This window comes from Myodes glareolus, chromosome 7, assembly GCF_982192425.1.
Source record: "Myodes glareolus chromosome 7, mMyoGla1.1, whole genome shotgun sequence".
NCBI lineage: Eukaryota > Metazoa > Chordata > Mammalia > Rodentia > Cricetidae > Myodes > Myodes glareolus.
In genome coordinates this window covers 71303659-71326183 of record NC_142032.1, presented here as the reverse complement: position 1 = coordinate 71326183, position 22525 = coordinate 71303659, and the positions used below count along the sequence as shown (strand labels likewise).

General features: G+C 42.7%; 1 protein-coding gene across 1 annotated transcript in view; it reads left to right on the top strand.

The window, feature by feature from the left end:
* Window positions 1–16327, top strand: part of Abraxas2 (abraxas 2, BRISC complex subunit) — a 36138-nt gene extending 19811 nt beyond the window's left edge. The window contains exons 5-9 of the mRNA XM_048455218.2: window positions 4143–4333; window positions 5942–6061; window positions 7988–8072; window positions 11669–11783; window positions 14207–16327. Of these exons, the coding sequence (XP_048311175.1) occupies window positions 4143–4333; window positions 5942–6061; window positions 7988–8072; window positions 11669–11783; window positions 14207–14676 (981 nt within the window). The 3' untranslated portion in view covers window positions 14677–16327. The remainder of the gene's footprint in view (window positions 1–4142; window positions 4334–5941; window positions 6062–7987; window positions 8073–11668; window positions 11784–14206) is intronic.
* Window positions 16328–22525: the final 6198 nt, after the last annotated feature.

Sequence of the window (22525 nt, the reverse complement as noted above, 5' to 3'; positions counted from 1 at the left end):
AAATTTTGCACAGGCAAAATACTCATTAAAAAATAGTAAGGGAAGCCGGGCGGTGGTGGCGCACACCTTTAATCCCAGCACTCGGGAGACAGAGGCAGGCGGATCTCTGTGAGTTTGAGGCCAGCCTGGTCTACAAGAGCTAGTTCCAGAACAGGCTCCAAAGCCACAGAGAAACCCTGTCTCGGGGGGGTGGGAGGGGAAAAAGTAAGGGAGAGGCTGAAGAGATGGCACAGAGGTTAAGAGCACTGGCTGCTGGCTGCTTTTCCAGAGGTCCTGAGTTCAAGTCCCAGAAACCACGTGGTAGCTCACAACCATCTATAATGATATCTAGTGCCTTCTTCTGGCAAGTAGCCATACATGCGGACAGAATATTGTATACATAGTAAATAAATAAATTTTTTCAAAAAATAGTAAGGCATTTCAAGGCAAGCCTGGTCTACAGAGCAAGCTCCAGGACAGCCAGTACTACACAGAGAAACCATTTCTCAAAAAATAAAATAATAATAATAATAAGGACTAGAAAAATAGCTCCACAATTAAAAACATTGTTTGGTTGCTCTTTCCAGAGGACCTGGATTTTTTTCCTGTGGTAGCTCACAACTGTCTGTAATTTCAGTTCCAGATGACCCAGTGCCCTCTTCTGGCCTCTGTAGGTACTGTAACACACATGGTTACGCATAAGTACATGCAGGCAAACACTCAGATACATAGAAAATCTTTAAAAAACAGTAATCAATCTTAACACACACACACATAAAGCATGTTGGGAGTGGCAGCTACCTGTAATTCCAGCTGGAAAGTAGAGATAGACTCTACAGAGCAAGCTGGCTAGCTAGGCTAGAGTTTCTAGTCCGGTGAGAGACTGCACTTCAATATAGAAGATACGTGGATTCACTCTCAGATAGTCATATATATGTGTCTGCGTATGTCACATGCACTTGTACACATATGCACATACATACATAACACATGCATACCTAGATCCGCTTTTAACAATCTCTAGTAGTGTACAATTCTAGTAGAACACATACTGTGCTTGCAAAGTTTTGTAGGCCTCAGGTTTTAGGTTAAGACAAGCATGTGGGTGAGATTTTGAGTCTTATAAAATCAGAGCATCCTTTATGAAATAGACAATAACAGACATAACAGCTTTTCAGTAGCATTGTAAGGACCAAGTGAACACAAGAACAAGTTGGTCAGTGTGCCCAAATATCAGTGGATACTGAGGCATGAGAGAAAGTCTGGGAAGACTCAGCTATGAAAGGTTACAGACAGGGTTAGGGAGAGAGGTCCCTGACTCTTCGTCCTGGCCTAGATGCAGCCATCCAAAATGTGCTTTTTAGGACTGGTGACCTAGTTTCTCAGTGAGCTTCCAACTAGCCTATGTACTAACCCAAAGATACAGAATTGTAGATATTGCCAGTGTGAATTTGGCATCTCCACCTCTGCTTTTTAGAATGGTGAGAGAATTTCACTTAAAACTGCCAGCAGATGTCAAATCACCTTTCTTTTTTTTTTTTTTTTTGGTATGGATTTTGAATTAAGAATTGATTAGACAACTAGAATAGCTAGCAGTTAACAAGCCGTGGATCTGAGAGGAGTTAGAGGGAGGAGTCGACACAGGTAGGAAATTCTTAGGGAAGTGTTACAAATAGTATATTTTTAAAAAAGAACATGGCTAAAACATAACAAACAACAGATCCAATGAAAGATAAAAGTCTTTACTCATCAGATCTGTGTATGGCTGTGTTTATATGTGTGTTGTGTACACATGCTTTTTTTAATTAAAAAACAAAGTATGTTTATTCATCAACACTGGTATAATTTAGAATTATGACATGAAGTGAAAAACAAACAAATTTCTTGGTGTTTTCAAATTATTGGCATGTTATTGTTGAGATTTAGGTACAGTAAATCAGTACTTCCAGGTCTTCTCAGAGTTTTCAAAGTATGGTATTTTAACATATTTCTAACATTCTTCACACTCAGTAATTTGAATAACTGAGATTCTTGTGTAGAGATGTTGTTTGTTCAGCGGGCCACAGTATAAGGCATATTCTGAAGTCGCGCTCACCAGCCAGCCTGGCTGTGCTGCAGGCAGCGCTAGTAATGCTCACCTTTAAACTCAGGCTGTACAGTGCACATGTGACAAAATGCACTTAATGTGTGCTTTCATCAGTTTGATCCTTGTGCACACGCTTGACACCACCACCTTAACGTGATAATGGACATTCCCACCACCTGCAAATCTCTCTCGATTCCACTTCCCACCCCTCTCCTCCTCGCACCTTCTTTTCCTGTCTGTCAGCCTCTGAATTGCTTATGTCAGGACTCCTTGAATTTTTCTACTCACAAACCCTTTTTGTCAAAATTGTTTTGCGTGACCTTAGGTGTACAGATCAAGCATTTACTGATAATATATCAAAAAGAAATTGATTTTAGGCCAGACAGTGGTGGCACATACCTTTAATCCTAGCACTTGGGAGGCAGAGGCAGGCCTGGTCTACAGAGCAAGTTCTAGGACAGGCTCCAAAGCTACACAGAAAAGCCCTGTTTCAACCTCTCCCCTCCCCCCCAAAAAAAAGAAGAGAGAAAAGAAATTGATTTTAAGACAATTCATTGTTTTACATACAGTTTTATCATTTATTGACAATGAAATAAAAGCAAACTTGCTTCCTACTGAGATGATGTTCTTATTTATTTTTTACATAAAGAATTAAACCTTTGCTAGACATTTGATACTGTGGGGCATAGGAATCTTCAGTATACTTCAAATTGATCAGTACTTAGATTTTATAATCTTTAAGGCTTGCATTTGACTATGTGCAAAATAGCCTTACATAATATTTCAAGTATTGCTGAAAATTCTGTCTTAATCCAAACTAAATTCACTCAATGATTTTTGTAAATTAAGTCCAAAACAGCAATTAAAAAAACAACATTTTAACACAGTTCAATTCAAAGATACACTAATTTGATATTTAGACACTGAGGGATGATAGTAGAAAATGGTGGTTTTATTTTCCATAATTAAACCATTATGTTTCTACTAGAGTTAAAAGCTTTGTCTGTTCACATCATGGGAAACGCCAGTCTGCAATCAGAGCTGAGATGCTTCTGGCAGCATCTGCTGGCATGGCATGCTGTGCTGCATGTGCAGCGCCTGTGCTGTGCTGTGCTGCGTGTGCAGCGCCTGTGCTGCGCTGTGCTGCGTGTGCAGCACCTGTGCTGCGCTGTGCTGCGTGTGCAGCGCCTGTGTTGTGTTCAGAAGCCAGACTATGGTGAAACCTTGTGGTGCAGCATTGGAGAGTGATGCCACAGACATCTCAGATTCATCATGTGTGTGAGAGAGAGACCCTGCGTGTGCACACACTCATTGTACAATCATTTTGTGCCATATCACAGATGTAGAGGTCAGAGGGTAACCCGGTTAAGTCACTTTCCCCTTCTACCATGTATATCAAACTCAGGTCGTCAGCCTTGGTGACAAGCACATTTGCCTATTGGAGTCATCTTTCCAGCTCTGCGTATTTGATTTGTAATTAATTTTTGGCCATATTACGTTCAGAAACTTTTTACCGTTGCCAGTTTTTTTTTTTTAACCTCACATTTAGCTATGTTTTTTTAACCTCACATTCAGTTATGTGACCCTATCTGGGCTCATGACACAGTGTAAGAAGCTATGCTGTGTGTGACTGTAGATTCACTCTCTAGACTTTCATACTAATAAAATCCTTTAGCATATACTCTCCACACCCTTGCCGCTGGCTTTTTTTATTGAGCATACTTATTTTGAGATTTCTCCATGGTGATATGTTCCTTTTTATTACTGCATATGATTCCAGTATACCACAGATTACCCAGTTTATCCATTCATTTGTTGTTTTTAAATCTGGACTCGTCCGTATTAACTGATCATGATCATTTGTTTATGGGTGTTCATTTGGAGGCATTCTGAATTAAATAAAATTTTTTTTTTCCAAGACAGGGAATCTCTGTGTAACAGTCCTGGCTGTCCTCTAAGATTCACCTGCTTCTGCTTCATAAGTGCTGGGATTAAAGATGTGTACCACCACTGCCCAGCCTTTTTTTTCCCCCCAAGTTAAATAAGCTCTAATACTTTCCTTCTTCTGTTATTGCAGAAAGTTATCGGGTGGTACAGATTCCGTCGAAACACCCAGCAACAGATGTCCTACAGAGAGCAGGTTATCCACAAGCAGCTCACCCGCATCCTCGGTGTGCCAGACCTCGTCTTCCTTCTCTTCAGCTTCATCTCTACCGCCAACAATTCTACTCATGCTTTAGAATATGTTCTCTTTAGACCAAATCGCAGGTAAAGAAAGCTTCCCACCACTGTACAAAAAGAGAAAGATGTGGGGCCTCAGAAAAGGGCTCAGTGGGTAGAGCAAGCCAAGCGTGAGGACCTGAGTTGGCTCCCTAGTACCTCTGTAAAAGCTGGGCATAACAGCCTGCATCTGTAATCCAGCACTCAATGGGCAGAAACAAGTGGATCCTAGGGGCTTGCTTACCAGTTAAATGAATTAAAATAGTTTGGGGATCAATAAGCATCATCTAGAATGTTTGTATTCTTACAGGTAGAAACTTCATTTGCTTCTTCATGACCCATTATGCAAAAATAGAGTTTTGCTACTTTTGGACTCTAATCGTAACTTTAGAACACATAGTGCAAAGACAGAAATTGTAAAAATGATCCATTATTGGTGATGAGGGTTTTGCATTGTGGCCTTGATAAAGAGAAAAAAGACAACATTATGTGACCATGTTTTCTGCTTGTGAGTTGCAGAAAGCTCTCGCTCTGGAAATGTGCTAATAGCAGCAGTAGTCACTGTCAGTGAAAATAGTTATTGTTAGGGAGCTATTTCTAGGGTTTCGTTTATCTTCTGCTAGATGTTTCCTTAGGATCTCTCAGTCACCATGGACATGCAATCAAGATATGAGCCATACCCACTACAGCTGAGTTTCTGCTCTAAGGGAAGGGAAGATTGCTGACTATGCATCTTAGGAGGTGATAGCCCCCATGTGCTAATTTATCAGTGTTGGAGATACAGACGCCTGCTGTCACCTTATCCTTTTGTTCTGTTTTTCTTGTTGTTGTTGTTGTTTTGTTTTTGAAGCAGGGTCTTGTTCTGTAGTCCAGATAATGCTTTGCTATGTAAACAAGATCAGCCTTTAACTTGTGCTGATCTTCCTGGATTTCCTCTTTGCTTTTTTAAGATAGGACCTCCCTGTGGATCCCTAACAGACCTAGCACTCACCCTAAGAATAACCTTGAACTTGTAATCCTCCTGCCATCACCTTGTAAGGAATATCAAGATTACTGATGTGTGCCATCACACCTGGTTTATGTGGTACTGGGTATTGAGGCCAGGGCTTTGGGCACTCTTGACAAGTACTCTGCCAGCTGAGCCACATCTATCTATAGCCTTTAATCCCAGTCCTTTAAATATTTTTTTTAATTTTATGTATGTGGGTATTTTGCCTGCGTGTATTTCTGTATGTATACCAAATGCATATATATGCCTGATGCTGGTAGAGCCCAGAAGAGGCTGTTGGATCCCTTGGAGCTGGAGTTACAGATGACAGTGAGCCGTCATGTGGTTGTTAAGAATCCGACCTGGACTTGTCAATCCCAATTCTTAAACAAATACTTTTAAAACTGCGAATGGTGACACATACCTGTAAACCCAGCAATGAGGTACCCAGGTGAGCAGAGTGTTTGAGCCCATGAGGTCAGCACTTATTTAGGCAGTAAAGCAGTAGAGCCATGTATGGTGGCATATGTCTATAATCCCAGCACATGGGAGGCTGAAGCAGGCCAAATGTACATTTGGAGCCAGCTTAGGCTACATAGTAAGACCCTGCCTCAGACAAACAAAGAAGTGTACTTATTAAGTGCTGTTTTTCTCAATTCTCCCTACAGGTATAATCAAAGGATATCACTTGCTATTCCCAATCTAGGCAATACTAGCCAGCAAGAGTATAAAGTGTCTTCAGTGCCAAACACTTCTCAGAGTTATGCCAAAGTTATTAAAGAGCATGGGTAAGTTGAAAGGTAAAATGAGTTCTTTTGTCAACAGTATTTTCTTTGTTAATATTTTTTAAAGTGTAAGGAGAAATGTAAAATCAAGTTTATTTTAATTGAAATTAAAGAAAACAGACAGTTCTCTAGACCACCACCACTATCACTACCATATATCAGAATTCGTTCTAAGTAAACTATTGAAATGATCCCTGTGGCCAGGTGGTGGTGGTGCACGCCTTTAAGCCCAGCACTTAGGAGGCAAGGGCAGGTCTACAGAGCTAGTTCCAGGACAGCCAGGGCTACAAAGAAAAACCCTGTCTTGAAAAACAAAACAAAAAAGAACTGATCCCTGAAGCTGAGTATGGTGGCTCACACCTGCAGTCCCAGCACAGGAGAGACTGAAGCAGGAGATGGTCATAAGTTCAAGGCCAACTTACAGAGTAAGACCCTTCCTCCAAAAAAACCCCCAAAAACAAACAAGCAAGCAAAAAACCTGAAACAACCCACAACAAAACAAAGCTACTCTGTAGGGCATGGTCGCACATATTTCTCATCCCGGCACCCAGGAAGCAGAGGCAGTGTATGTCTGTTAAGTTCCAGGCTAGTCTGGCCTACATAGTGAGACCTTGTTTCAAAAAAGATAAAAATAAATCTAAACAACTGGAGAGATGCTTGAGTGATTATTTGCTGTGCAAGCATGAGACCTGAATTTGTATTCTCGTCGTGTAAAAAAGCTCGGTAGGAGGCTGGAGAGAGATGACTCAGCAATTAAGAGCACTGGTTGCTCTTGCAGAGAATCTGGGTTCTATTCCCAGCTCCTACATAGTGACTCACAACCACTGTAACTCCAGTTCTAGGAGATCCAGTGCCCACTTTTGAGCCCCGCAGGTACCAGGCATACATTTGATTCACAGACATGGATGCAAATAAAACATTCATACACATAAGATAATTAATTAAAAATAAAAAGCTGGACTGGGCAGAGCACATTTGACTCCAGCACTTAGGAGCACAGAAATAGGCAGGTGCTTGGGACTTGCTGATCAGCCAGCAGAACAGCCAAAATGGTGAACCCAAGTTCTGTGAGAGACTCTGTCTCAAACAATAAAGTGGAGAGAAATAGGAGAACCCCTGTCAGTGACCTCTGGCCCCAACACAAGCATGCATACTGGAGTGCACTTTTACTTGCACATGAACAAACATGCATGTACACCTTCACACACACAAACAAAAGAATCTCTGAAAGAATTAAGGTTTTTATTCTTATTGAGAAGATAATTTAATGTTACTATATTTTCTCTCAGATTGTATTTACTTTTTAAAGATTTAAAAAAATAATTATGTATGTGAATGTTTTCCTGGTTATCTGTATGTGCACTGTGTGTGCAGTGCCTGAGGACACTAGAAGAGAACATTGACTCCCCTGGAACTAGAGTTATGGGTGCTCTGATTCGTGATGTGGGTGCTGGGAACTGAGCCCAGGTCCTCTGCAAGAGTAGCAAGTGCTTGTAACCTCTGAGCCATCTTTTCAGCTCTTTTCTCAGGTTTTGAAAAGAAAAAACAGCCAGGTATGGTTGCATGCACCTTTAAACCCAGCACTTGGGAGGCAGAGGCAGGTGGTTTATTTTTGAGTTCCAGGCCAACCAGGATTTCATAGCAAGTTTCAGGCCTGCCAGGGCTACATAGAATGACCTTGTCTAAAAATATAAATAATTTTAAAAAAGAGATAATCATAGTCACTGGAAAATGTTCTGTTTTTAATTATTGATGTGTTTTTTATTTCTCTTCTATAACTCTCGTAGGATTAGCACATTATTGCTTAGACACTGTCACCTTTGAGTCAGAGCATATATTAATTAGTACTGTGAGGTAGAAGGACAGCAAAAATGCCTCCTATGTTCATGGTGATTTTAATAACTCTGACATCCTTTTCCTGTCTTCTAGTACTGACTTTTTTGACAAGGATGGAGTCATGAAGGACATCAGGGCAATTTATCAGGTTTATAATGCACTTCAGGAGAAAGTACAGGTAACTGGTATTTCCATCTTGTTTATACTGCGCAAACCCTCCTTTTTTTTTTTAAAGTATGTGTCTTTTAACTGACAAATGAATAGCTGTGGTTCTAAAGTCATAATGGGGGTCTGGAGACATGGCTCAGCGATTAAGGGCACTGGCTGCTCTTGAAGAGGAGCCAGGTTCAATTCCCAATACCCACAGGGCAGCTTATAACTGTCTGTGACTCCGGTTTCAGGGATCCAACAACCACACACAGACAAATGTACACAAACGATTTTTTAAAAAGTAGCTAGGTGGTAGTGGTGCACGCCTTTAATTCTAGTGCTTGGGAGGCAGAGACCAGCCTGGCTTACAAGAGCTAGTTCCAGGATAGGCTCCAAAGCTACAGAGAATCCCAGTCTCAAAAAATAAAACAAAACCAAAACAAAAGAGCCAAAAGTCAGAATGGACTTTGCTAAGATAATGTCAGATGTCAGTCTACAAAGCCTGCCTCGTGTACTGAGGTAGAGACACTGAAGTAATTTATTAATGCTGCTTCTTAAAACACTTATAACGCCTTTGCAGTTGTGCCTTTTCTGGGAAGTGCATCCTCAAAAGTGAGTTTAAAGAGGGGTACTGAGAACAGTTGTGCCTGTCAGTTATACTCTAAATGGTGACAATGTCAAAAGCCTGCAGCCTGGTCTAGCTCTGCTTCCATCTAGTCGAGTCTTTGTCCCCAGCTGCCACTGTGAAGTTGGAGGATTGCAGCGGAATGTTTCTTACTTGTCGTTCATTTAACAAGTATTTATGGCGCCACCTCCAGCTGCCAGCTACATGCTGACAGTGCTTCCCACTGCACTTACATTTGAGAGCTAGAAGAAAAGTGCAAAGTTGGAGCTCTCCGAGGCCTGGGAAAGACCCCAGAGAGTAGAGGGAGGAGTGAAGGCAGCGTCTAAAATGGGGGAAAGCCTCGGTGACAAGAAGACAAAGCAATACTGGGGAGTTTCCAGGGCTTGTGTTCACCATATACTGGGAAGTGGAGGGAATACTGTTCATGCTCACTGGTGCCAGACTTGCCTTGTGGAAGTTTCTGCTATTTCTGCTATGGGAGGAATGTGCAGTGGAAAACAGCTCTTTGTCACAAATTCATGACCATGGCCTTTCAGCCCATTAGCACTAGCCAAACGACTTCTAACTGGTATCACACATTACCTTCCTGATTAAGAGGGCCAGCTCTCATAGTGGTTATTGGTAACTGAATTACATACATACAAACTCAACTCTGAAACTTACATTCTTTTCCAGATTTCCCTTGTAATTATTTTCAGTTAAATAAATCTGTCTTATCTGTTTTTTAACTTTATACATGTGAATATTTTTACCTGCATGTGTGGATGTTTCACTTGTGTGTCTAAACGTGCCATATGCAAACAGTGCCCATGGCGGCGAGAAAAGGGCATCAGATCCCTTGGAGCCTGAATTACATACATGATTGTGAGCCACCGTGTGGGTGTTGGTAATCAAACTTGAGTCCTTTGGAAGAACAGCCTATGCTTTTAACCTCCAAGCCATCTCTCCAGCCCATCTTATCCGTTTTTAATTGTTGGTTAGAAATGAATGTTGAAAACATCTTGTTCCAGGCTTATCTTTTATTCTTCCTTCCTTTGTAAGCTAGACTGGTACCAAAAATTCCCTCTTTGTTCCAATAAAATTGATTAAGCAAGGGAAGAAATTCAATTTTTTCCCACCTTAGCCTTTTAAACAACGTTTAAGCTGAATTGCACAATCAACTTTTTAAAAAAAAATACTTTATTTACTTTTATTTCATTTACATTGGTATTTTGCCTGCGTGTGTGTCTGTGTGAGAGTGTCAGGTTAATTAGAGTTAGAGACAGTTGTAAGCTGCCATGTGGGTGCTGGGAATTGAACCCAGGTCCTCTGGAAGAGCAGTCAGTACTCTTAACCACTGAGCCATCTCTCCAGTCTGCACAATCACCTTAAAATGATTAAAATTAAGAAAGCAAGTTAGTGACTAATAACAGTCCAATGGGGCTGGACAGATGGCTCAGTCAGTAAAGTTCCTGCTACACAAGCATGAGGACCTGAGTTGAGCCCCAAAACCTGCATAAAAAAAACCTGGGCATGGGCTGGAGAGATGGTCAGCAGTTCAGAGCACTTGGTGCTCTTGCAAAGGACCCGTGTTTCATTCTCAGCATCTTATTTGGTAGCTCACAACCATCCATAATTGCAGCTCCAGAAGATCCAACACCCTCTTCAGACTTCCAGGGCACCCACACAAGACACAGAAACACATAAATAAAAATAAATCTTGAAAAAGTTTGCCATGGCAGCATACACCAGCATCAGAGAGGCAGAGACAAGAGAATCCTTGGGGCTACTTGATAAACCAGTGTTGTCTATTAAGTGAACTCCAGGCTAATATGTCCTATAAATCTGGCAACCTGAATTTGATCCCTGGAACACTTTCAAAGGTGTCGGACTGACTCCACAAAGTTTCCCTCTGACCTCCTCATGTGGTCATGGCACGCGCACACACACACACACACAGAGTTATACACAACCAGTCATATACACACACGCTAATTATGCACTTACTAATTTTTTTTTTTTTTGAGGCAGGGCTTGCTTCTCTGTGTAGTCCTGGCTGTCTTGGTCTTGGAACTTGCTCTGTAGACCAGGCTGGCCTCAGACCCAAAGAGATCCTCCTGCTTCTGCCTCCTGAGTGCTGGGTTTAAAGGTGTGCACCACTACCACCTAGCCAACACTTATTAATTTTTTTAACTTATTAAGTATGTGTGTGTGAGGGTATGTTGATGTGAATTCCAATGCCCACAGAGGCCAGAGAATTCTATTGAACTCAGTTATGAGTCACAGTGGGTGCTAGGAACAAACTCAAGTCCTCTGTAAAGCAGTCCCACTTTTAACCACTGAGCCATCTCTCTAGCTCCCTAATGATAGTAAGGTTTTTTAAAGATGTCTAAAACTGACTCCTCATGTGTTGATTAATATAATGTAGCTTCTAGGACACAGCCTTTAAAAAAATAAACCAACAAACTGGAGAATGGCTCTGTGGTTAGGGAGTGCTTGCTATTCAAGTGTGAGAACTGGAGTTCAGATCCTAGTGTCCATGTAATAAGCTGGACATGGTGCTGTGCGTGCATAGAACCCTAACACCAAGGATCACTAGCTCACTAGCTTCCAGTCTAGCCAGAAAAACTCAGGAGCTCCATGTTAGGGAGAGACACTTTCTCAAAGGAAACAGCATAGGGAGCAACATAGGGAGGTCTTGTCTCATAAAGAAGAGTCGGGGAACTCAACCCTGTTCTTGTGGGCACTCAAGACTGCTCTGCTTACCTGTCTGTCTGTATTTAATTTGATGACTTCAGTGTCTGGTGACCTTGGAGGCCAGAAGAAGGTGTGAATCCCTTGGGAGCAAGGTACAGGTATTGTGAGCCTGCTGGGAATCGAACCTGGAAGAGCAGGAGCCAGTGCTCTTAACTGCAGAACCATTTCTCTAGTCCCTTTTTTCCTGGGGTTTTAATAAGGCTGAATTTATAGATTACCTCCTGCCTGGTTTGAAACTAACCTTCTTGTATTTTTCCCCGCAGGCAGTATGTGCAGATGTAGAGAAGAGTGAGCGAGTTGTTGAATCTTGTCAGGCAGAAGTGAACAAATTAAGAAGACAAATCACTCAGAAGAAAAATGAAAAGGAACAAGAAAGAAGTAAGCTTCTGACTGAGTCTACCACTCCATATCAGAGAAGTGGCTTTGTTCATTGGGGTGGGACACTGTGGACTGAACATAGGCTTTCCCACACGCTGGGCAAGTACTTCACCACTGAGCTACATACACTCCAGCCCCCTGTTTACATTCATTTTATTTTATATTTATCTTATACCCTGTCTCACTATGTATCCATGGTAGGCTTGAGACTCCCTTGAGATCTGCCCCCCAAAGGCTCCCAGGTACTAGGATTATAGGTATGTGCTTCCATGCCTGATGAAGATTGGTTTTTTCATGAGATCCACATGACTCTACCTCCTTTGTGTTGGAACTAAAGTCATGAGCTACCATGCCCAGCTTTACTTTCTGTTTATTTTCAGGTTTGTATTCATTTGTTTGTTGTGAGCGCCAGTGGGAGGTCAGGTTGTAGGAGTTGGTTCTCTTCGCCAGTGTATGGGCACAGAGATTGAACTCAGGTTGTCAGGCTTGGAGATCAGGGCCTTAATCTGCTGCACCATCTCACTGGCCTTACTTTTTATTTTTGAGACAGTAATCATAAGTTGCCCAGATAGGCTTTGAACTTGCTGTATGGTCCAGGAGGGGATCAAACTTGTGATCTTCTTGCCTCAGTCTTCAAAGTACCTAGAATTTTTGTTTTGAGATTTTTGCTTATTTGTTTGTTTTTAGATACAGTATTTCTCTATGTAATCCTAACTGTTCTGGAACTCTGCTCTGTAGACCAGAATAGCCTTAAACTCAGATCCTCTTGCCTCTATTGGGATTAAAGGCATGTGCCACCATGCCTAGCTCAAAGTAGCTAGGATTACAAGTCTTGCTACCTGGCTAAACTATTTACTACTTTAATTATCAAATCATCCTTTCATTAACATGAGGCATTCCTCAAGCCTTCCCTAATCCCGTGCTTGTGAGGAAGGGTCTCATATATCCCAGACTGGCCTTGAACTTTGTGGCTGAAGATGACCTCGAATTTCTGATTCTCCTAATTTTTTTTCTCCCAAGTATCAACACCACCACACTTTTATGTAGTGGTGGCAACTGAATCCCAGGCATTGTGCATGTTAGGCAAGCCTCTACCACTGAACCATACCTTCAGTTTGGCATAAATCCTTCTGTGCTAAGCAAGTACCAGATTTACGTGATGGAGGAAGGACATTTCCTTCTCATTAAGCATTTAATGAGAAGTGCTTTTTTTCATGGTATTCCTCAAGTTTCTGAAACTGAAACAGGAGGACCAAAGAGAAAAGCTGAAGCAGAAGTTAGAACAGGTATAAAAAATTTGATGCAGGGGCTGGAGAGATGGCTCAGCGGTTAAGAGCATTGCCTGCTCTTCCAAAGGTCCTGAGTTCAATTCCCGGCAACCACGTGGTGGCTCACAACCATCTGTAATGAGGTCTGGTGCCCTCTTCTGCCCTGTAGGCATACATGCAGACAGAATATTGTATACATAATAAATAAATAAATATTTAAAAAAATATTTTTAAAAAATTGGTGCAGATTTTTGGATGTATTGACAATATTATCCGTTTCTAGCAACTGTGATAATTGCTACCATACTAACTATGGCATACTGCACATATCAGGATGGTGTCTTATGTTCATTGTAGACTCATAACTTGAGGCTGGGGGGGGGGTGGCAATGCACATCTTTAATTCCAGCACTTGGGAGACAGTGAGTTTGAGGCCAGCCTGATCTATAAGAGCTAGTTTCAGGACAGGCTCCAAAGCTACAGAGAAACCCTTGTCTCAAAATCCCGCTCCCCCCTAAAAAACCCAAAAAACTCTGGGGTTAGAAAGATGGCTTAGCAGTTAAGAGATCTTGCTGCTCCTGCAGAGGACTAAGTTGGTTCCCAGCACCCACAAAGGGCAGCTCACAACTACCTGTAACTCCAGTTCCAGAGGATCCAGCACAGACACAAATACACGTCCAAAGAAAAGCAATATGGTATTTGAAAGGATTCTGTCTTAGGAATGTTCCGTTTTCATGGGACTTGTAAAGGTGGTGAGAATGGTTTTCAATGCCAGCTGGTAGACCTAAATTTTTGAGCACAGTGGGAAACAGGTGGACAAATTAGCACATCATTTAGAGTGACAAACCTATGTTTTACATCTTAGGGCTACTACTGTATCCAATTGCCTGGATTTTCAACTGTTTTGGTTTCGGTTTTTGTTTTGTTTTGTTTTGTTTTGTTTTGAGACAGTCTCACTGTGTAACCATGGTTGGCCTGGTACTTGATATACAAATAAATGAATGTATAGATAAAGCATTTATAAAACATTAGCAACAATCACTTCATAGCTTTGCTGGTCATTTCCAAAACACTCAGGTTGACTATTTATTGAGTGGAAGTAAAAAGCTGTGAAGATACAGAACTTGCTAAAACATTCTTCCTGTTTCCATGCAGGATTGCAGCAAACCCTGTTAAGCAGACAGATGCCATCTGAAAATCTGGAGCCAGCATTCAACCCTCGGATGCCCTACTCTGGGTTTGCAGCCAAAGGGAGAAGTACTCCAGCAGACACCGAGCCCTCTGATCCTCCCCCACCTTATTCTGATCTTCACCCAAACAATCAAGAAAGTACTCTGAGCCATTCTCGCATGGAAAGAAGTGTCTTCATGCCTCGGCCTCAAGCTGTGGGCTCTTCCAACTATGCTTCCACCAGTGCCGGACTGAAGTTCTCTGGAAGTGGAGCAGATCTTCTTCCTTCCCAGAGAGCAGCTGGAGACAGTGGGGAGGAGTCAGACGACAGTGATTATGAAAATTTGATTGACCCTGCAGAGTCCCCTCATAGTGAATACTCACATTCAAAGAATTCACGGCCAGTGACACATCCCGATGAGGACCCCAGGAACACTCAGACCTCCCAGATTTGAGTAAACAAATGACGCTCTCTCCACTTGGCACTGCTTTTCTTAATGGCTTATTGAGAGTTTGTTGAGGACTTAATCTGTGGGGAGAACTGCTTTCTCAGATGCCGTGGCTCCCGAGTGGAGCACCCCATGCTCAGAACCCCCAGAATCCTCTGTCCACTGGTCCTCACCTCTGGGTGCAGTGCATGGGTTCACAGCAGAATCATTACGATAATCAAATTGTCCTAATTCTGGTGCGATTCATGGATGTACTAGTAAATTTAGGCAGAGTGAAACTCCTCAGTGTAGTCTGTTCTTTAAATTGGAGATTAGAGACTAAGCACAATTAGTCTATAAATGCTCTATACGTCAGAAACTTACCTCTGCACTATCATGCCTTGAAATTTGCTTTTTCAAAGGGAAATGAGTTTAGCAGCAGCCTTCAAAGAACTTTCTATGATGAACCAAATTCATCTTTGCCAGAAAATAAATTTTGTTAATTTCAAGAAGCCTGATTGAAACAAGTCAGACACTGCTTCTCCTGTCTGCATGACTTTGTAAGATGAGAGAGAGGGCTTTGTCTCAACCTTTTTCTACTAGCCTGATATGTATTCTCACTTAAAATGGTTGCCTTTTTAAAAACATGGAAACACTAATCCCCAGTGAGTACTCATCCAGATCAGTGTCACAAAGTCAGTTCTTTTGCTTCTGGTGTCCGGCAGCAACTGCTGCCCTGCACCAGCACAGTTGGCCTCTGTTCTGGAGTCTTCAAGGAAAGCCACACGGCAGTGGATGGCAAAAGGGAGCGAGATGCCAGGCCTGAGTCTGTGATGAACAGATCACAGACGCAGTGGATTTAGCTGAGTTCCTGTGAAAGACATGCAGTGCACTTAGGTCTGGCAGATCCGGGGCTGGATTTGTGGAAGAGAGACATTTTTAAGAACATATCCAGGAATCTTGGTGAATAAGATTTGCTTCAATGGTCTGAATAACTCCCCCTTCCCCCCCCTTCTTTTAAGTTGCCATTTTGGGAATAATTGCAGGTGTGTGGAGACCATTGGGATGCACTTATGTTTTTATTTAATTACTACTTGTTTTCTAGTTTTGCCCAGAATGTGTGAAACCACTAAAACCATTTTAGAATATATTGGGCTACCATTCATGGTGGTCAATCAGCCCATGATGCTTGTTGCTGAACTGCCTTTCCTTGGACTAGTTAAAACATGTAAGGATGAAGAGGTTGTTAAAAGGCTTAAAATCTGGTTCCAAAGGATTCATTTCATTTTATAGCGATGTTTACTCATAAGCTCCAGCTCCCAGGCTCAGACAGTAGATACAGGCTTAGAAATGAGATCCTGGACTGCCCCGCTTTGGTTGTGCCCCAGGGTCTGTATTGTTATAACTGCTGTCCTGGTTTTGCTGGGCTTACACCACTGCCGTTTGATTTGAATGTCGAGGGTCACTTTATCTGCAGTGCGTCCCAGCTTTCATCAGCTACCTATTAGCGGCTTCAGCACGGTATGAATTCCAGTTTTTTAAAGTGCCATCGCCATCTCCTCTGTTCAGATTTTGACATTCAGGAAAATATTCTTATTTTTATGCCATACTGAAATATACAGTGTATATCAGACAAAACAGTTAAATGTGATAATAAAAACTTATTTAATCATGATAATTATTTTAGTGTCTGTCTCAGCACCAGCATGTTCCTGCTTCAGTAGTTATTGTCTCTTGGATAGGTTTTATTTTTTTTAAGACTTTATTTTTGTTTATGTGTATGTGGGTGCATATGGGTATGTGCATTTGTGGGTACAGCTGTTAATGAAGTCTAGAAGAGGAAATCAGGTCCTCTGGAGCTGGACTTACAGATGATTGTGAGCCTTCAGTTTAGGCACTGGGAACTAAAGTGATTGACTTGTAAGAGCAACAAATACTCTTAACCTCTGAGCCGTTTCTCCAGCCCATTCTAGGTAGGGGTTTTTTTGTTGTTGTTGTTTTGTTTTGTTTTTTGAGACAGGGCTTCTCTGTAGCTTTAGAGCCTGTCCTGGAACTAGCTTTTGTAGACCAGGCTGGCCTCGAATTCACAGAGATCTGCCTACCTCTGCCTCCCGAGTGCAAAGGCGTGAACCATCTAGGTAATTTTTTTTTTCTTTAAAGGGCATTAAAACTTGTCCTCAGTCTACATAGAGACCTGTCAATCTGGCTTCAAGAGGAATCTAAGAATACAACTTTGTAAAATGTTCATGTTGATTTCAAGAAAATGAGAACCAAGCTATCTAGAAAAGCACCCAAAGTGGATAAAGCTGCAGTCTGGAGGTCTCTGATGGCATGTTTGAAGTGATTGTGTTGAACCCAGGTCTCCAACAGCTGAGAAACAGAACCTGGTGCTCTGAGAGTATTTTAGGATATACGGGCGCTCTGCAGAACAGGGCCAGCAAACGTTGTCTGGACTTTGGGGAGCCGATGCAGTTGAGCTATGTGGTTTTCAAACCCAGGGTGTACAATTCTGGGTAAATGTGATTAAACGTTGTAATTGTGTTTCTGAAATAGTGCCAAAATATAACATTGGAAATATCATCCCAAAATATTCAGGATATATATTTTTGAATGCCAGGCAGTAGATCAGGTGATACTAATTACTTTTTTGTTTTTCAAGACAGGGTTTCTCTGTATAGCTTTGGCGCCTGTCCTGGAACTCACTCTAGACCAGGCTGGCCTTGAACTCCCAGAGCTCTACCTGTCTCTGCCTCCCAAGTGCTGGGATTAAAGGCATGCGCCACCACTGCCTGACTCAACACTAATTGCTTTAATCAAATAATTTTACTTTACTAAGGAGGTTTAAAAAAGCTGGTGAAGTGACCCAGTTGGTAAAGTGTTTACTTATATAGCTTATACAGTCTGAAGACCCAAGTTCAATCCCCAGAATCCATACAAAGGGGGACAGAGAGTGGTCTCCACAAAATTGTCATCTACTCCTCACACACATGTCATGGCACTCGTGTCCACACATCATGCACACATGCAATAATAGTGTTTCATATTTTAAAAAATGGTCAAGACCAGGATGGGCAGTGGTGACACATGCATTTCATCCCAGAACTTGGGAGGCAGAGGCAGGCAGACCTTTGTGAGTTCGAGACCAGCCTGGTCTACAGAGCAAGTTACAGGAGAAGACGGCTACACAGAGAAAACCTGCCTTTTGTTTTGTTTTTTTGAGATAGGTTTCTCTGTAGCTTTTGAAGCCTGTCCTAGAACTGTAGATCAGACTGACCTCAAACTCAGAGATCTACCTGTCTCTGCCTCCTGAGTGCTGTGATTAAAGGCATGCGCCACCACAGCTCAGCAAGAAACCCTGTTTTGAAAAAAAAAAAAGAAAGAAAAGAAAAGTTTTCAGTATGAAAGGTGGTTTGGAAATGCTAAATGAAGAAGCACAGGTTTTCAGATAAGTATGATCTGTTTTTTTTTAACTATTTATTTATTTATTTATTATGTATGCAATATTCTGTCTGTGTTATGTCTGCAGGCCAGAAGAGGGCACCAGACCCCATTACAGGTGGTTGTGAGCCACCATGTGGTTGCTGGGAATTGAACTCAGGACCTTTGGAAGAGCAGGCAATACTCTTAACCGCTGAGCCATCTCTCCAGCCCTCTGATCTGATTTTTATGGAGAGGAATTTATATGGGATTGTTCCTTGAGGGAAAAGTCTGGAAAGATATTCACTTAAGTAACAGCAGTGTTGTTGGTAGACTGTGAAAATAAGGGTGGTCTTTCTCCTATATTTTTCTTACTAACTTTAAAAAAATTTTATTATTATTAATTTGATTTTTTGAGATAGTCTCACTTTTAGCCTGACTGGCCTAAAACTCTTTATGTGGACCAGGTTGGCTATGATAGAGATCTACCTGCCTCTGCTTCCCGAGTGCTGAAGTTAAAGACATGAGCCACTGTGCCCAGCGTTTTATTAGTTATGTGTGTTGGGTGGGTGACCATGTGCGCTGGGTGCACATGAATGCAGTGCCTGCAGAGGCTAGAAGAGCATCGGTTCCCCGCTGGAGCTCAAGTGAGTGCTGGGAGCCAAACTGGGGTCCTCTGCAAGAGCAGTGCATGTTCTTAACCCGTGGGCCATCTCTCCATCCCCTTATTTACACTTTCTGAACTTTTCACAGTAACTGCTTTTATCATAAGTCTTCAGATCCTTTCGCACATGCCACCCTTAGGGTGACTCTAAGAATAGTGTGTATAAGTCTCTGGTTTTCTGCTGCACACATCTCAGAGACATGATCCTTGTCCTGTCAGCCTTCCGGGAGCAGCTAACTTCCTGGTGCTCAGCCTTTTGTCTCCTTCCTGGAGAAAAGTACCCGTTCACATTTTTTTTTTCATTAAAACTGATAATTTTTTCCTTAATAAATCTGAAACCAACCCAACTTTCCTTAGTTTAGAATTGTTTCCTACAGGTCCAAAGTCTCAGAGAACAAAGGTGAGGAGGGAGGCAAGACAGGTTACGTTCCTGTAAGACACAAGCCAACATGAGTTTGGGGAGACTTAGAAAATAAGAATAATTTCCTTGATTCGTGTGTGTGTGTGTGTGTGTGTGTGTGTGTGTGTGTGTGTGTGCATTTACTTGATCAAGTGGATACTCTCTTTGCAAGACTGTCTTCCGCCTGCTGTTGTTCCTTAGTGCAGTGAACTTCAGTGTGTTAAGTATCAGGAGGTGCAGAGCGTCAGTCTCTTTAGTCTGGTTCCCATATAAACAAGTCTGGAAGGTGTTTGATTCCAAAACAAACATTTCCTTCTTAGGAACATTTGCTGCGGCCAGCTCACTGTGTGGTTGACAGAGCTGGGGGCATTAGGTCTCAACGACAAACAGATGTGGTTTAGTTGTATTAAAACATGGATCACCCAAAAGACCTTTCTGACAATGTCAAATCAGGTGTGTGGGAGTAAAGAAACCGGAGCTGATTCCAAGAAATAAGCACAGGGTCCCTGGCTCACAGGAGATGGGCAGTTAGGAGTCAGTTTATGCAACCTGACTCTTTAAAAGAGTTTCCAGTCTGGAACAAGGCTACCCATTGTTTGGGAGTCAGCTCAAATGTCTCCTTTAGAAAACCCTTCTGATGGCCCGGGGGGACTGTGTAACCCAAGTGTCATGCATATGCCTTGATGCAGTCACTACCCAACACAGAGCAGACTAAGAATTAATGTCTCACACTGTGGTAGGTGGTGATGCCCCAGACAGCAGAATGGTGACCAAAGCACCTCAGAATCCCCAGGGCCTGGAGCAGACTGAGTGCCAGGAAACACAGGCTTCCTAAAGGAAGACAGTTTCTCTGTTAAAAAGGAGTCAAAATCCCGCAGATACATACACTTGCTTAGAAAAATGAAGCCGTAAGATGGAGATTTAGTTACCAGCTGGGGGATGCTGGCAAGAACTCTCTGGGCTGGTGAGATGGCACCAGTGAGTGAAGGCACCTGTCACACAAACCTGGTGACCTGGGTGTGAGCCCCAGGACCCACATCGATGTGGAAGGAAAGAACTGACCCCACAGAGTTGTTCTCTGACCTTCATTGTGTGCTGCGCTGCACACACAAACACGCGCCGTACACACCTGTAGCTGTTCCTTCCCTCCTGGGTTATGTGCCCAGGTTGCACATGACAAGATAAACCCGTCTCTTCACGTTAGCTTTGTCAGGTATTTCACCACAACAAAGAGACAAGTAATATACCAGGTTTTAGTCAACTAATCCCTAAATATACACGATCACCCCCACACGCAACTATTTCAGACCCATCCACCCAACTCACAGCTGTCCACAGATCAAACAGGGAGTTCAGCTGGTGTCTTCAACACCCCACTGTAGCAATGGAGGACTCCTCTTAGGCAGTACAGAGAACCCCAAACTGGACTGAGGAGACCAGTCAGAAATATGCAATGATTTTAAGCAAAACACATCTTCCACAGGCACAGCTTCCCACTCTGCAAGAGCAAGAGATAGCCATTGATGGCTTGACAGGTCCTATTAACTTTCCATGTGAAAAGTTCTAGATGATGGCGATGTAGCATATCCAAAGAACTCAGAACCGAAAAAAATGCAGCGGAGAATCTGGTAGAGTACTTAATTTCCTTCTCCTTCAGCTTGATCCAGCGTCTAAGGTCTGGATTCTTTTAATTCTGCATCAGAGGCCAGGAGTAATATGTCCTTCTCGACTCTGTGGTTTTGCCAACAAGGTGGTCCCACTCCCAGGATCCTTTTCAGTAGGTCCTGAGAGAGGTAGTCATAGACTGACAAAGTAAAGTCCCAGGCACAGTCTGGCAAGGAACAGAAAGATAATTTGAGTCTACAGAAGGTGGCTTCGTGTGCCCACACATTAATTTATTCTCCGAGCCTTTACTTACAGGCCTGTTGTATTGGGCACTGTAGAATGGATAAGATGTGGTCCTGCCTTAGACCTCTCCATGCATCACTCAAAAGACCACCCACTCTGGGCGGTGGTGACGCGTGCCTTTAATCGAAACACTCGAGAGGCAGAGGTAGGCAGATCTCTCTGTGAGTTCAAGACCAGTCTGGTCTACAAAGAGAGATCCAGGACAGCCAGGGCTGTTACACAGAGAAACCCTGTCTTGAAAACCAAAAACAAAGGCCATCCACTCCTCATTCTAGTGGTAGAGGCCTGACCCAAATTAAGCCAACCAGATTCTAGAAGTTTGTAAAGCTATATAAAACCTCAAGGTGGCTGGAGCTGAATCATGGGTGGGGGTGGGGCCCAAAGCCTAGAGGGATGGCCCAAGAGGATCTGCTTCTGAGGTCTCTGGAGAGCTCCTCTCTAACATGGCCCTGGTTTCCAGCACTTTCTCTGACAGAGAATACCACTCAGTGTTCCTCCAACGAACTCTTTTATCCCTGCTGGTTCATGCTTCCTCTGGTTCTCCCCAGAGCACACTACCCAGAGTCTTCTAGAGAAAGTGACAGGAAGTTGCCACTCTCAGGCAGATAGTCTCTTCATGCCTTGTCCACCTGAGGTGATGTGGATGTGCCCAGAGCCTCCGAGGACAGTACCTCTCCAGCAGTGCCGTCACGCAGTCCCACTGGCCTTCTGCTCCCAAAGCTGGTGACCCCACCCATTTCCCTGTACTTTTAGCAACTGTGCATTGTTGATTGAGAGGTTTTGGAGCTCTAAAATATTGGGGAATTTTCCTTTTTTGTCAAGACAGAGTCTCATATATCCTAGGTTGGTCTTTTTTTTTTTTTGAAAGATTTACTTATTAATTATATATACAGTATTCTGTCTGCATGTCTGCTGCAGGCCAGAAGAGGGCACCAGATCTCATTACAGATGGTTGTGAGCCACCATGTGGTTACTGGGACTTGAACTCAGAACCTCTGGAAGAGCAGTCAGCGCTCTTAACCTCTGAGCCATCTCTCCAGCCCGCTAGGCTCATCTTAAAATCAATTTAGAACCAAGGATAACCTTGAACTGATCCTCCCAGCACCACTTGCGGAGTACTGGGATCACAGACGGGCACCACCACACCCAGCTAGAGATGGAACAATGGGTTCATTCCATGCATGCCCAGCAAACTCTCTATCGACTGAGTCACAGATCCAGTCCGCCTTACCCCCTTTTTTAAATTAAAAAAAATATTTATGCATATGGGTGTTTTGTCTGCATGAATGTCTGTGCACTACTTGTATGTCTGTGTACCACATGTGCCCCGGTACCTGTGGAGGTCAAAAGAAATTGTCAGATCCTCTGGAACTAAAGTTACAATGGGTTGTAAGCTGCTATGTGGGTGCTGGGAATCTAACCTGCATCCTGTATAAGAACACAGTGAGTTTTTTAATGTTGTTGTTTGTTTGTTTGTTTGTTTGTTT